The sequence below is a fragment of the Cyprinodon tularosa genome, unplaced genomic scaffold, assembly GCF_016077235.1.
Source record: "Cyprinodon tularosa strain WSP-4 unplaced genomic scaffold, ASM1607723v1 ctg545, whole genome shotgun sequence".
Taxonomy (NCBI): domain Eukaryota; kingdom Metazoa; phylum Chordata; class Actinopteri; order Cyprinodontiformes; family Cyprinodontidae; genus Cyprinodon; species Cyprinodon tularosa.
The window spans coordinates 417,206-433,362 of NW_024039280.1; the positions used below are offsets into that span (position 1 = coordinate 417,206).

Sequence of the window (16,157 nt, forward strand, 5' to 3'; positions counted from 1 at the left end):
GTCGAGACCCAAAACAGAACATGAGGCGCAGTTTTCAAAGACAAGGCAATAGACGTCCAACATATGGAAGCATACAGACCTCTTTGGGCCATAGTCTTGGCATTTTGTGAAGCTGCTCTCTAAGAACGGACGTCCTTAGCATTGCTTGTTATTAACTGTGATTTACAGCCTTGGCCTCAAAATAAGGAGACAATATGTGCATTTATTACTAGAAAAGTGAACAACATGATTATTTATCTGATAGTCAGCATGGAACAACATTTAAATGCCCCAACAGTAACTGTAACCGAAGCACCTATCAGAGAAAAACAAAGGCCATGATAATAACAGAAAGGCCTAAAAAACATCTTTATGTCAATGATCAATATCATACCTTGATCAGGAAGTGCAAAACATTTTTTATTTCATCCCTTTAAGTTATTTTCAAGTGTTTCTAAATGGATTAGGGACATAAAATCGCATCGTTTATGACCGAGATAATCCACCGATTTACAAGACATAACCACAACCTTCAGTGGGGAAGCCATTACTGAAGGAAAACTCAACGTTGGCTGTTTCTAGCATCAGTGAGCTGCTTAATAAGGTTAGAGCGTTAGAAGCTCACAGGAAGGAAACAGAGATGTGTCGTTTACTACTTTAAGATGAGGAGGAACCGGAAAGCAGAACAGATTTCCAGAAAACTCCAGGGAATATAAACACATTTCTGTTTATAGCTGTAAATGCTAGCCACTCTAATAAAAGATTATCAAAAAATTGGGAAGAAAGGTTGATTCAGTAGTTATGCTTTACAGCTATTGCATGATTTCTCTCACAATGTATTTTTCCACATACAGTGTGATGCCCTCGCTCACAGCAGATAGATTGAAAAAACAAAACAAAAAACAACAACCAAAAATGACATTGTCAGGGTCGACGTTTGTAGAATCAAAAGAAGAACCTGCGCCATAAATGTACTCTAATTCATGACCCGAAAAGCAGGATAGTGCCATTGGGTTCATTTGGTTACTAAAAATGTTTATTCACATTTTCTGGTGCATAATTTAAATCAGGGAGACCCCAATTATCAGTACCCATGTTTTTGCAAATCTTCAGCAATTTTTTTTAAAAGTCAAAAGGAGAATATGCTAATTAGATGCATTTCCATCATCAGTTTACGTTACGCTTGGCTATGGTAAACATGAAATAGAGTTAGCAAGCTAGCACAGACCACAGATCAGTGATAGACTGATGTTTTAGGGAATGTTAGAATAAGGCAAGTTGTAAGTTACTTTATCATGTCAGCTAATATTAGCCACAGTTCATGGGAGACATCGAGAGAGAAGTTTGATTCTAATGCTGCATTCAGAATGGCATCAGCGGTAGAAACACTTGATCTGTCCTGTGGGGGAAATATTCGCTACATCAGAACAGATATGAAAAAGAGTTCCTATCGCCTCTTTAGTGAGTTTGGCTACCGCAGCTGGGCTTTAAAACTTCACTGCAAAATTCACAGAAAAAAGATGATGGAAACGAATCCATTCACTCTGCAGAAAGAATAGTTTGCTGCAAGTTTTTCACTGTTCAGGAACTGTACAATTCCAGGACTCTAGGGCAAGCAGAAAATGAACCCTTGCACTTGACTCCTCCTCTCTGTTTGGAAACAATCTGTTTTAGATTTTCCCCTCTAGCAGCAAGAAGTTGTGGTCAATCAGGACCAAAACTTTTCACTAGAGAAAACAGCTTCTTCCCATCTGCTACTAGCCTGCTTAACAAGGCCTGGACCCCCCACTGACACTTTCTGCTCGCTAAGATTATGAATACCTCACTGTGTGTAGCAAGTATACTTTGTTTAATTGATGCTTCAAGCATAGAACTTTTTTTGTAAATGCTCATTCTTTAAAAAAAAAAAAAAAAAAAAAACCTTTAAAAAAATTACACTGTGAAAAACATTTTCTTAAAAATGGTTTTGGGAATAACTTGGCTGTTTTCTCAGATTTAATTTTAAATGCATTTATTTTATTATTTACATTTCCTCTTTTAAAATTTAGTTTTATAAAATCATTACTTTTTTAAATTCTGATCATATTCTCTTCAATTTAAGCCCAATGGATGGAGACAATGTTGCCATCAACCACGCAGGCCGATAGATGCAACTTTGCTTTTCACTCCAGATAAAATCCCGCCCCCAATAAAAGGAGAAATTAAAATAAAATTTGTATATATCAAACAAGCAAGGTTAATCTAAAACAGTTTTTTTTAATAAAAACATTTTTCAAAAACGTATTCTTTGTTTGCAACAATAACGGAAGAACTTCACTTCATACAAGAGAAAATACAATTTCATTTAATCTCATACTGTTACTATTTTGAATATTTGCCATGCAGCTCTTCCTCTGCTAAAAGTATGCTATTATTCTCTATTCTCGTAACATTTCCATATTCCTCTCTGAACTTATCTGGATCAGTGGGTTCAGGTCAGAAGAGACAGATTTTTATTTTAATCTTCATCTGGATTTGGTGTAAAAGGAAGAAGGATTATGGAAAACAACTTCTGCGCATTAGCAAGAATGGAAGCGGATCTGTGAAGCTGTTGGTGCTTTTCTCTTCTAAAAGATCAACAAAATGAGAAGCTGGCATCATTAAGTATTTAAATAAAACATATTTTAAAGTATGATCTTGTTGAGGGGGCTAATAAACTCAAAATGGATCATTAAAGAGTCTCTGACAGGATCATGATCCAAAATGTCAGAGGAGAAGTCTAAATGCTCTTTTTGGTGGAAAAAATTTTCAATGTTCTATTATTTCTTTTCAGGTCTGCTGAAAATTAAAGCAGGATTTTTTCAATACTTTATTCATTTTAAGTTTGTTTTAGACACCAGTGGTCTTAAAAAAACGACAGTGTGGATAAAATGAGTAGAAATCCTGCCAGTTTTTATCTTTAACAGACAAACCGGTTGTTTCCGCTTTCTTTTTAACGGCATCATGTCTGGTGTTTGCTACTAATCGGTTTCTTCTACAAAGGACTGCTACGATAGAGAAAAAATAAAGCACTCTGATTAAATTATGCTACTTAGACTGAAGTGGATGGTTTTACTTTCAGCGTGTGACTTTTTAGAAAAAAAACTACAGCTCTCATTACAGCAAGAAATTTAGTTCTGGAAGAGTTCGGAAAAGTGCAAAAGTAGGAATACTGAGTGAGGTGAAGGCAAAGGACAGGAAAGAAATAGCAGATAATCACTTTTATCATCCATCCATCCGTCACACTCGCCTCTCTTATTCTGGGTTTTATAATACAAGCTAAATAGGATGGATCCAGCATCTGTCTGACTGAATCCCAAACTGTGAGGGAAAACTGGACAGAGTAGAAATGGGCACTAATTTCCCATTTCAGGAGGAAACCCGATTTATAACCAGGCGTTTTTTTTATAGCGACGAGCCAACAGTCCTGTTTCCTCCACTAAATAAATAAGCACCAACAAGAGGAAATGCACACACACTCTGAACACACCAAAACAGGACCAGACTGTTAAAAACCTTTTGGTTTCCTCTCCAATCCAACCCATTTTACACACAACACTGGTACAGTCTAAAGCCTTTTGGTTTCATAAAAAAAACCTCAATTTTTTTAGTTGGTATGCAATTTGTACCATAACCGGTAGCCAGCTGAAAGACTGAGCTCGACATGTTGAGAACAGAGCTGTAGTGTCGACCTGAAGAGTTTCTGTTAGCTTTCCTCAGGGTGTTGCTAAAAGTTCCTGTGGTTGCTGTAGGAGACGGAGAGCGGCGGCGCGCTGGGGACGGCGGCGCTGGTCGGGGAGCAGATCTCCGGCGGGTACGGCTTCAGGCCTCCCTGGTTGTTGTCCACCAGCTTGCGCACGACGATCCGGCAGAAGTCCTCGTCGTGTTTGTGACAGTTGTCCAGCAGCTGGCGGACCTTGGCGGTGCGCGTGGGCTGGTTGACCACCAGCTCGTAGTCTTCTCGCATCAGCATGGAGCGGGCGAGCAACGCGTCCAGACTCTGGTTCAGGCAGGCCTCTGTCATTTGGAGGACGATGTCCTCTCGCCGCATCGCTATCCAGCGAGCGACGGGGCCTTGGGACGTGGCGGGGCGGTGCAGAGGAGGCGAGTGATCAGCTGCAAATTAAAACAGATAAATATGCTGATGAAGATTCTCACTCATCCAGGTCATAGTCATTCCATAAAAGTAAAAAAAAAATTCCACGGGACTCCATGGTTTCCAAGATTTGAAGACGTTTGGCCACCTCTTTTTCTTGAATTGAGAAAGCTTCCTGGAGAGGTGGCGAAACGTCTTTTTTTAACTTTTACGGAAAACCAGATAAACAAGACATTTAGCTTTATTCTCTCACATTTGGCGGCCATCATCTGACCGATCGTACCTTTAAGGTTGAGGTTCTCCATCGATGATTCAGCCTCGGCGGTAGGCATGGCAGACGCGATGGGAATGTTTAAATCATTCATAAGTTTGTTGGGCTGGAAGCAGCTGACCTCACGGGGATCCTTCAGAGACTGTGGATGCTCCAGATTGGGAACTATGAAGGAGGAGGGAAGGCTTTCTACCAAAACAAGAAACTAAACTCAGAACCCATCGTCAAACTGAGGATAGGACGAACTTGCGTTCGTCACGTAAAACGATGCGTTTAAAGTCGTAGGGAAACGGCTGTTCCAACCATTGGATTTCTGAATTCTCCCAGTTCTGTTAGCTCTACGCCTGCCGAAGACACGGACGTCCATCCCCGTGAACACTGGGACTAGGCCTGTCTCGATAATCAATAAATCAATTAATCGCACGATAAATATAAACTATCCACGTCATTTAATATATCGGCTATATCGCCTCTGCCTGTGTTTTTCTCTTTCTATTGATGACGCTGGATGAAAAGGCTTAATCCCGGTGCTTTCCACCGACCCCTACCCTTCCTAATTTTTTAGGAGTGGACAGCGTAGTTAATTTAATTGCTAAAGAGATGCTACCATTTAATATTGTTGAAAACAAGTACTTCGCTCTGCTACGTTGGATATGTGGTCAAGTTCAAGTTTTTTTATTTTTTTATTAAAGCTACAGTGTGTAATTTTCAGCAACATCTAACGTCCAGACTGCAGACCGCAGCAACACGAACATCTCCCTCCCACCGCTTCTCCCCCCCAACAGTACGGCGAGCGTTACGGGACAAAATGTCTTCCACGACGTCCGCATCAGCTACCTTCTCAAGTGATGAGGTTTGTTTACATAGATAATTTTAATACTGCCATCTATTGTTCAGTACCGTCTCAGTTCATCTCTCTCAACTTGCCGTAGTTACTTTCGAGCGTAATGGGCGATCTCGCAATCGCTAGTTTGTTGGCTCTGCGCTGCCGTAGCGCAAAGATGTCTGCCTCCATGGCTGCGAGACCCGCTCCTATGTAATTATAAATAACGAATTCTAAGGCAACGCAAATATTAAGGTTAAGAGGCTGAGCTCATAGATGATGATAAATAACATAGTTATGTATAATATATTACATTTCTGACTGTATATCCCTGTAATTATTACACACTGTAGCTTTAAATGGCAGTTTTGCCATCTTTTATAAAATCTAATGATATACAGACTTTATTATCTGTACTGTTTTGGTTGAATGTAGTTTTTATTTCCACTATGCTTTTATCTTGTTAGTTTTTATTCAAGTGCATTTTTAGTTAACAGAGACTGAGAGTCCATTTGATTTTTATTTCTCGTTTTATTTTGTTGTCTTTGGCAGAAAATCGCATGCATTATTACGTAATTTCCATTAAATCAGTGTAAAAAGGTCTTCAAACAATTTTATCCTTTATCGCAATAATTTTCTAGACAATCGTTCAGCAAAATTTGTTATCGGGACGGGCCTAACTGGGACGGAACTCAATGGGAAAGTAAATAATTCTTATTTTAACTGTTACGTTTATTAGCTGTGACAAATGAATGAAGATGTTATGACCGAAAAAAGTTGATTGACAGATGGACGTTGATATACGATTGGCCGAATTTAGGTGTTCAGGCTGACGTAGAACTAACTGGCCTGCAGAAGATAACAAAACAAAAACAAAAACGCTGATTTTAAGATAGGATTTTTGTTTAAATAGAAATTTTCAAAATTTCTGATAAAGAACACATTTATATAGATATTTAAGTCAGAATGATTTGACATTTAAATATGATTTCCCTACGACTTTAAATAGAGCTTTATGTGACTGATCAACGCAAAGAAGCAAAAAAGTGGTCAAACAGATGCTTTATGCGTTTATAATTAACACTTTTCTTCCAAGAAGCGGCTTTCAGGGTAGATGCAACTGAAGACGCCGCTTGTTCAACGTCAAACAGCATAATTCAGTCTGACTGGATAGATAGCATCAGCTTCCCCACTAGCTGAAGGTCTAGACTTTGACTAGGCCAATCAGACAGATAAACATCCTTTAGAAATGTTCAGTTGCTTCAGTGTTTCTGCATTATTTTGTGTTGCGTCAGTCACATAACGACATTTCTGCATCACATAAGTGATGTAGGTTTTTGAAACAGTGATGGCAGATCAGGAAAGAGATCGTTACGTTTAGAGGAAGCAGCATGAGTGCTGATGAGGGCGCCTGGCAGGGAGATGTTTTCCTCCTGAGGGGAATAAGATCCTGAGCAGGAAGCTGACGAGGTGCACTGTTGAGAGAGAACAACACATGGGAGTCAATATATAAACCAGAGGGAGAGGAGAGCATCACTCTAACCTTTCAGGCTACTTTCTATTTATAGACAGACACTCACTTTTTTCCACCAACAAATTGAAGGTTTCCTTGTCCAAATGCTTTTAAGCCTTTAAAGAAAGTTTATATTGTGGGAAAAATCTACTTTTATACCCAGGGTTCCTACAGCATAAGGCAAGTTAAATTCAAGACTTTTTAAGACTTTTTAATGCCACTTGAAATAAAAATTTAAGACCAAATTCACAAGAAACACAAGAAAAACCTGCTTGCGACAACTTTACCCAAAAGTTTAATTTAACATAAACCACTGCACTAATGTTTCAAATTTTGAAAAGCTTCCCATACAGGAAGAAAGCTAAAAACACACAAATGACAGATATATTTTAACAATTATTTAACTGAATTCACAAACTTTGTTTTAGCAGGGAACAAAACAAATCAGTTTTAAAGCCCCAACATAACCAGTGCTAAGTCTTTTTTGCAGCTATTTTTCTTTGTATGGTTTTCTTAGTATGTTTGATTTGGTGATAAGTGGAGGCGTTGCAGAGACAAGGGTGGAACTAAACTGAGAAATACCGGCTGTTTCTCTGTAACTCCATTTTGACGCTTTGTGTTTCGTGCTTCGCATGTGCGACTCCACTGCCTTAATTCCCATCGTTCTGAGCTTGAATGACTTCTTGCACAAAATCCACTGAGCCTCATGTATGTTCCCTGGTTTTAGCCATGGAGGAAACTCTTGGCTGGAGACAATGGATTACAGGATCCTTAACCGGAACAGAGTGTTTCTACCAACATTGGACTTTACAGAGCGAGGTCAATGTATTCGTTTTTGGCTGATATCGGACTGATTTCTGATATCAATATTGGATCAGGATTTTGGGAATTGATGTGAAAATGTAGAGGCGTCAAAAATTATTTAAAAAACGTTAAAATGAACAGCTGTGCACCTTGAACAGAAGCTGCACCCACAAAGTAGCAAAAAAAAAAAATGGATTAAAATATCAGTAAATACACCCGTCTGAACCGTCACCATGGTTACATTCCTGACAGCTGTAGTTCTGTATCAATAAAAAGCATTGCTGTCTAAACTGTCCTCCACCACGGTGTGACCCGCATTGATATCTAAAAGCAACAATAAGGATTTTTCCACAGCATTAAGCTAAACAAACCAGATAAGCTTTTACTGTTCAACACAAAGCAATCTTTGTTAGTTTGGTAATGATTTCTCAGTGCTGGGTTTCTGCACAGGTTACACATATAAACCAAACAAAGTGAGGTAGGCATTAATATCACTATTATTATGCATAACAGTTCATGTTAAAACGAACCCATTCCTTTATCAACTTCCAGCTAAATTTACTTACTTTTGTTTTACAAAATTTGCATGTTTCTATATTTACCAAACATGCATACTTTAGAAAAGAACAAGTTACATCTCAGGTATTAACAGTTCCGATATAGTTTTGGACCTCGCCACAGCACAGAAAACCAACCCCTTAAACATTGTGGGCTTTGAAGCGTTCTTGAGGCTGGACATAAGCATTCGAAACCATCACTCGCACCATTCTCCTTGAGAAAACTATGATCTACTGAAAAATCAGACCTCTCAGGTTATTCATCTAAAATCAGCCAAATCCCAGCCATCTCCTCTCCATTGGTGTCCCTCAGGGTTCCGCTCTTGGTCCTATCATGTTCACAATTTAGTTTTTGCTCATTTGCTTCTTAAATTCAACATCAATGTTCACCGATATGCTGACGATACCCAGCAATAAACCGCCACTAAACCCTCCTTTATCTCCTCTAGTTTTCAATTAACTTTCTAAAACTCATTGAGACCTAATCTATGCTACAGAGTCCTTCCAGTTTTACTCTCATCAACAACAACTCAACCAGTCTGGTTAGGAGTCTGGTTTTTTTTAAACCCACATCAACAGCACCATCCAGCCCACCTACAGCTGGCTATTTACACTTATAGACTAGGAATAGCTCAGATTGCTGCCGCCTGATTCATCTCCAGAAGAACAACCGATACGTTTACCTGTATATCAACAACTTCTCTAGACATCCAGAATGTTTATTCTAGATATGAATGATGTCATTTTGTTTGAAATTGTCATTTTGACAAGGAAAAAAAATTATTTTCAAATATCAGGAATACATATGCAGTCAAACTAATATATAACAAAACGGCCTGCCATAGCCTGTTGTAAACATAAAAACATTATAGGGATGTGGAGGCAAGGAGATATTTTTTGTCTTGTGTTGTAGGGTGCATGTGTTAGATGTATGTAAGGGCATGTGTGGGTGGAGCTATAAGTCGGTGTTGCATGTGTCTGGAGCTGAATGATTGTCTAATGAATATCACCTGGATCTGCTCAGCTTTCTGTTGGTTTGTCTGATACAGAGAGAGGCTAAGACAGAGTGCCAATATTTCTGTTGACCGCAAGTTTAAAGCCTATAAAGTTTGCAAGTCTATTTATTGTATAATGCTTCACAGGGAAATTGTTCAATAAACATCCCTAACTGCAGTAAAGCTTTATGTGTCATCCTTGGATTGAGCACGTTGAACATCCCTGCTCCCCTCTTTGCGACTAATTTTTGGATGATAGTCACTTACTGGGGAAATTAGATTATTGCTTTAGTAGTGGTAGTGGATCAATGTGTCCATTTAGGTGAAATCATCTGGCAGCAGGTAAAGATAAACTATAAAAACATTGTTCTAACAGGTAGGACCTGTGCATCATCTCATGGGGTTCCTCCTCATGTAAATTCTGTCTTCTATCACACAGGCATTTTCCGGACGCTTCGGAGTTATATCCCAATAAATGGTAATTATTAGTGGTTATCGGTCCCACAGAATGGCTTCACAGCTTGCCACTAGGCTCAGTAGGTTATCACAGAAGGAATCCTAATCCTGAGGTAATTAATTTTCCCCGCTGAATTCATTAATCTATGGTTAATTGATAAACTGCAGCGGTATCTTCAAAGGTGGATCAGACAAATGCAGCTGATCCAGAGTACTGTCTGCATCTACTGTCTACTGTCAGTCTATACATCATTGAATAGATCAGCACCTAATTACAGGCTTGCTGTCAGTGGATCAACAGCCAGACTTCTTAGGTCTACTGTATCTACTTTCTGTACACACACAGAAACTAGGTAGGGGTGGAACGGTTCACAAATTTTACGGTTCGGTTCACGGCTTCTGGTCACGGTTTTCAGTTCGGTTCGCTATATGTTGATTGTTACACCGAAATCCCATAAAAATTATTGAAATTAATGAAAAAAATCCCCAAAAATTAATGAATTGTAATTTTTTTTAATGATCCGCGGAAACCCTGGATCATTTCCGCATGTTTTGCTGCTTTGAATTTAATCATCTTGCGCATGCCCTCTACCATCTCCAAGGAACTCAGAGCGAAGCCGACAGGAGTCACAGTGGAGGCTGTAGGCTTTGCTTTGTGCAGCCGGTCTGGAGCGCAGCGGGGGGGAGCGCTGATGGAGTATGTGGGATTTCGGGGTTAGCCTGACATGTTGGTCATGTTGCTGTTAGCATAAACAAGACGTGTTGCACAATGCTTGCACACTGTTGCACTTTCATCCACAACTTTCTTTCCACCGTCATCGTAGGTCACTCTAAATGCAAAGTGGTCCCATACAGCAGACCTATAAAGTGCTGCTGGCACGTCTTCCAACTCTTGTTCTTTCCCACTCGCCATACCCACACAATTCTCCACAACAACTGATTTTTTCCTGCTACACCCGGCTACGCTGCTTCTTCTTCTTCTTTTTGTTTACTACTGGTGGTTGGCTTTGGTCGCAGTAGCGCCACCTTCTACTCTGGAGTGTAATCGCTTCACCTATGAGAAAAAGGAGCAGCGCAAGAACCGAACGCAACACACGCGAACCGAACCGAGACAGTCGAACCGAACGGTTCGGACGGTTTTCATAAACCGTTCCATCCCTAACAGAACCAGAACCAAACATGGAGAAGCAGGTTTAGGTATAAGCTCCCAGAATACTGTAAGAAAGCTTAAACCCTGAGATGCTTTAAATCAAGATAAAAAAACAAACAAACTATGCAATCTGAACAGCAATAGTTAAGTTTTCAATCCAACTTTTTTTCAACTGCAGTAAAAGAGCATGGAGGGAACAAGCTGCAGAGATTAGTGTTCTCTTTAAATCTGGACTTGAGACACTATGAAAACTAGAATTAATAAAAGGAAGCAATAAAAAACAATCATAAGAAACCAGTGGAACAAGCTGCTGTGGTCACATGAGACCGAAACTGAGGCTACATACAAAATGAGAACACATCAGCCCCTTTAGATGACGAAACACGATCGCGATAGCGTCATGCTTTGCTGTCACCATTTTTTTCATATACTAACCTTATTTTAAATATTCATTATTATTATCTTTAATTATGTGTGTTAACTTTATGCCACAGCAATGTACTTTTCTTTTCCTTTATTTTCCCACTAATGGCTCTTTGCATTGTCTTCCTACAGAAATACTCTGAACAGATAAAGTTACTTTACCTCCAGACACATGGTCTTATAATAAAACACTTAAGCTCATCATCAAGAGTAACAAAAAACAAGGAGTAAAAACACAAGAATCTGACAGGGTGTCATAGTTTAATGGGAAAGCCTTTTGTATGCTAACAGACTGAGGGTTACCTAAGTACAATTAAGGGATCTGTTATCACATTGCATCAACATAGTTTTGTTCAACATGCTTGTTTAAGAATAAGTGAATACTAACCAGAGGCCATGGGGTGGCGGGTTCCTTCAGGTTATTTAGAGACCCGGCCTCGTTTCTCTTCTCATGCTCTGCAGGCTGAGATGAACAGCAGTCTGATCCACGTCTCAGCTGTAAAGGAACAGAAAAGACGGGACAACGTTCCACATAAGAAAGCAGTTCGACTAAATCTACCAGAACAGATTGAGATCTGAAGGAAAAAAGGAAAATGAAACTGAAAGGGTAAAAGCTATTTGTTTTTTTTTTATTAACTAAAATATTACATTAAAACCAGCATGTTTATGTTTCAAACCATTAGAGCACAAAAATGATTTGAATGTTTTTCTCTATGAGCTCATCATTCTGTGCTTCCTCCTCCAGCTCAAACTGCCCGGAGAGAAGATGACCTCACTTTTGGGCTCACAAATGCAGTGAAACTACAAAAAAGAGAAGGAAGCCTGGAAGGGGAATTTTCCGCCCTTGAAACACGTCACACCACAGTTCAAACTGTCCCAGATTACACAGCTTTAATATTCAGCCTTTTATTTGTGTGATTGCATCATTACTCAGGCTGAGTGGGTGAGCCCACATTCCCTAACCGAGACATGGATCAGTGTGGTAGAGCTGGGTATGAATTCAGATTTCCTAAATCAATCGGCTCTAAGCACAACTCCATTACTTCCTGAACTGAGGCAGCTCTTTTGTTTCCTGTTTTTCATTACCGGATGAACCGATTGATCCAGGTGTGTCTGAATATGGTTACTGAGGTCAGGCACACCTGGATTAATCAGTTCATCCAGTAGAAAAACAGAGGAAACAAAGAAGCTTCCTTAAGTTCAGGAATCAGTGGAGTTGTGCATAGAGCCCATTGGATTTAAGCCTGATTTAATTCCATTTACGATTCAATTTAAATGCTTTGCGATTCAGTTAAGGATACCCCCTGTTACCAACTTTGATATGGATGACATTCTCAAAAGATCTAATACCGCAAACGGTGGAAACTACTACTAACTTGGTGTATTAGTAAAATATTAATATTTACATTAAGAATGAAACCAACTGCAGCTTATTTAATAACGTGATTTCAATTCAACATAACCTGACAAAAACAAAGCTATCAAACCCTGGTATGGACTGTCGGAGAACGGGAGCACGCAGCATAAATCTGGGTCAATTTGAACAGAAGCGTACTGATGACATCACCACACGCTCAGCTCGTCTAGAGCTGCATTTCACCTCCTGTTATTAATAGACTATGGATAAAAATAAATTCTTACTTTTTTCATTTAGTGGGGGGGATAATAATGAACAAATAAAGCAAAAACCTGCCATCAAAGCCAGCGGTCCTTCACACATGGCTATGCAGAGAGAGGGCCGCTTCAGACGGGCTAACATTAGCCCTGGCTGCAGTTAGCCTCGGAGGTCCGCTGGCTGCCGCGGTCCTCTCAACTTCTGAATTCTTTTTTTAAATTACGCATTAAATCGGTAAATGCGCCATATAGTGATGTTTAAAAGTCTTAATTTATCTTAAAAACTTCTTTTATAGAACAACAGAAAAGATAACTTTTAATTTAATACTCTGAGCTCTGTGAGCGCCCTTTTGGAAGCTGCTGCTTCCGCAGTGCATGCTGGGACAGCTGTCAATCTCAAGAAGGGGTACAAAAACAAGGTCCGGGGACTTTTTCCGTTCTCTGCCTTTTTGTTTTTGTGAAATGGAGCAGCACTAGGGAGTACATGAGAACGCACAAGTACACACATTGAGAAATGGCCATGGAAAGCTTCTTGACTAACCTTTGACCTCTTTATCTCCAGCACAGCCTCCAGGAACTCTATCTCATCGAATCGCCTCACCATCGGCTCCAGCTCAATTAAACACTCTAAAAAAAAACAATGAAACCAGAAACGTCAGATACTTTTTAGTGCTCTTATAACACACTTAAGCTGCTGCTAAGAAGCTGGCAATGAGCAATGACACATCTCAGCAGTTTCGCTCTTATCTTGACATTCCTCTTTGTTTATTTTACAGACAGGCTGTGACAGTGAAATACACTGAAAGCTGACTTGGCCAATAATAGCAATGAGAATAAGAAAAAAAAAAGGTCTCCTTACTGAGAAAAGAAGGCCGCTCGTCGGGGTTAGCGGTCCAGCCGCTCGTCATCAGGCTGATGAGCGTCTCTCTGCTGGGGATGTCTGCAGACAGGCTGCCCTGGCTGGTGTCGGGACGTTTCCCACGCAGCACGCTGAACATGATCTGCATGGGGTTGGTCACCTCTGAACACAGAGTAAAACGTTCACTTTCAACACAAGAGAGAGAAGATAAGCATGGAAGCAGGTCTGGGAGCAAAGAGGAGTCACCTTCATAGGGAATCTGCCTGGATAGCACCTCCCACATAATGATGGCATAGCTGTGGAGTAGAGAGAGAGCACAGAGAGAAACCAGTCAATCACAGCTCTGCTTTCTGTTGGTTTTTCCCCTTCAGCAGCAGGGATACCCCCCCCCTTAGGCGAGCTGACCAGAGAAGCAGGTTTAGGGAAGTGTGACGACTCGTCGACTGAGCTGAAACAAATCGGAAACTGCTTAGAGGAAAACGAAAGTCATTTATTTTAATAGCAATCATTTCCTCGCTCACAAATCCTGAGGCCGATACCATTAAATATTCCTCATCAGCGCCTGAGGCTGACGGTACGCAGTTTCCCCACAGCAGGCGGGGGAACCACCTTCTGTTATAAGGTCAAACATCTGAGTCCCATGAGTTCATACGGAGGCCGTGGCTCTGGCCAAACTCCTTTAACTTTGGCACATAATCACCATCACGCGTTGTAGTGAAGTGGAAGGAAAAGGGCGAGTTAGTTTCACAATTCTTAGCAAATGCAAATCTGAAAAAGAGCGAGTAGGTTTGTTTCCAGTCCTCCAGGGTCGGGACTCTACAGAACCGTCTGAATCTTTCTGGAAAAGTTTGGAGAAAGTTACACAAGCTTGGTAAAAATACATGCAGAAGATTAGTTTAAGTTTGATTTAATGCTGGACTTTGACTAGACCATTTAAAGAAACGAATGTGCTTTTTAAGCCAAGCGATCCTGCTGCAGTTCTTCTTGTGTTGCAGGATGAACCTCTGCTTTCCTGTATTTACCAAAGACAGGCTTCACGATCGCGATCGTGTTTCATCATCTAAAGCTGATGTGTTGTGTCCCATTTCGTATGTAGCCTCAGTTTCGGTCTCATGTGACCACAGCACCTTGTTCCACAGGTTTGTTATGATTTGTTTTTTTTATGGCTTCCTTTTCAGTAATTCTCGTTTTCATAGTTTCTTGAGTTCAGATTTGAACACTGATCTCTGCAGCTCCTCCATATGGAAGTAAATCTGTGTCGCTGGGATTTGAATTAAAAATCCCACTGAAATCCGTGTATCATTCGTTCTTTCTATTTTCAATTGCCAATCAAAAAACAAAAAATAAAAAATTGACTGGTTATTTTGTTATTTGTTTTTTATGGTTAAACCAAAAACGAAAAAAGGATTTGTTTTTCATATATCAATTCTAAGCTCAGATCAAGAATACGAAATGGAAAAACGGACAGCAACGCAGAATTTGTTTTTAATATTTAATCGGTACAGTTTACGTGACCCGGAAATAGCTCTTTGCGCAGCAGTTGGGGTAATGAAGTGGCTACCATGGCGACGCTAGAACCACACACTATGTTGATCGAGAAGCTGTTTGTTGTTGCTAGTTAAAAGTACAGTGCACAGAAAAGTTTCAAGAAAAAAGTTATACCTGGAAAATCCTGCAAATTTTCTCCGTTGTCATGTCCTCCTCAAGAGTCACACGCTTGGATCCTCGAAATAAAACGTAACTGTCCATGGCTGATAGGTCCGACTGCCTTATCTGGTGCAGTTTGATCGAACGTGGTGGGAGTAAGCCAATTGTTTTTTTAGCTAACGCTCCACCAAACTTCCGGGTCATGTAAACTGTACCGATTAAATATTAAAATCAAATTCTGCGTTGCTGTCCGTTTTTCCATTTCGTATTCTTGATCTGAGCTTAGAATTGAAATATGAAAAACCAATCCTTTTTTCGTTTTTGGTTTAACGATAAAAAACAAAAAACAAAATAACCAGTCAATTTTTGATTTTTTGTTTTTTGATTGACAATTGAAAATAGAAAGAACGAATGATACACGGATTCACTGAGATTTAAATGTTGTATTTGTTCTTACTGTTTCAGTGTTAAAATATATTCAGAACACATTTTTGACCTAAAAAAAAATTCATTGTCATTATTTCTACACAGTTGAAATTTCATTCGTTATTTTCTCTTCAGGCTAAAAATTCACATTACTATTTTAAAGTGATTACATTTTCAATACTTAGTTTTCAGTTTAATAAAAAAAAAAATCTGCATATAAAAAAATTCAAACTCAATATTTTCAGCCTCCTGAGATTCAACTGGCTCTATTTCACTGTCTTAAATTCGGCGTCTAAGTTCATGTAAAAAGGGAAGGGTTACTTCAGGTCACAGACATTAGCAATGGATTGTGGCGTCCAACACCCAGCCAATCCCGTTACGTTTTCTTAGTCACGTGACGTGACGCTTGTGGCGCTCATACGGAAGGAAAACCAGCATGACGGAGCTGGTCACTCAAGCTAACGCTAACTCAACTACAGAAAAATGAAAGTAATAAACTCACTGTTGAGTTAGCGTTAGCTTGCAT

The 16,157-nt window shown here is 39.7% G+C and overlaps 1 protein-coding gene across 2 annotated transcripts in view; it reads right to left on the bottom strand.

The window, feature by feature from the left end:
- Positions 1-3,422: 3,422 nt before the first annotated feature.
- ripk2 (receptor-interacting serine-threonine kinase 2) overlaps positions 3,423-16,157 on the bottom strand; it is a 28,259-nt gene continuing 15,524 nt past the window's right edge. Inside the window, exons 5-11 of one of the 2 annotated variants that reach the window (XM_038304882.1) lie at positions 13,805-13,854; positions 13,559-13,720; positions 13,241-13,326; positions 11,474-11,581; positions 6,563-6,662; positions 4,377-4,553; positions 3,423-4,113 (exon numbers count right to left, since the gene is read on the bottom strand). In XM_038304882.1, the coding sequence (XP_038160810.1) occupies positions 3,725-4,113; positions 4,377-4,553; positions 6,563-6,662; positions 11,474-11,581; positions 13,241-13,326; positions 13,559-13,720; positions 13,805-13,854 (1,072 nt within the window). In that variant the 3' untranslated portion in view covers positions 3,423-3,724. Of the gene's footprint in view, positions 4,114-4,376; positions 4,554-6,562; positions 6,666-11,473; positions 11,582-13,240; positions 13,327-13,558; positions 13,721-13,804; positions 13,855-16,157 lie in introns of both variants that reach the window. The other variant, XM_038304881.1, reaches the window with a different exon arrangement.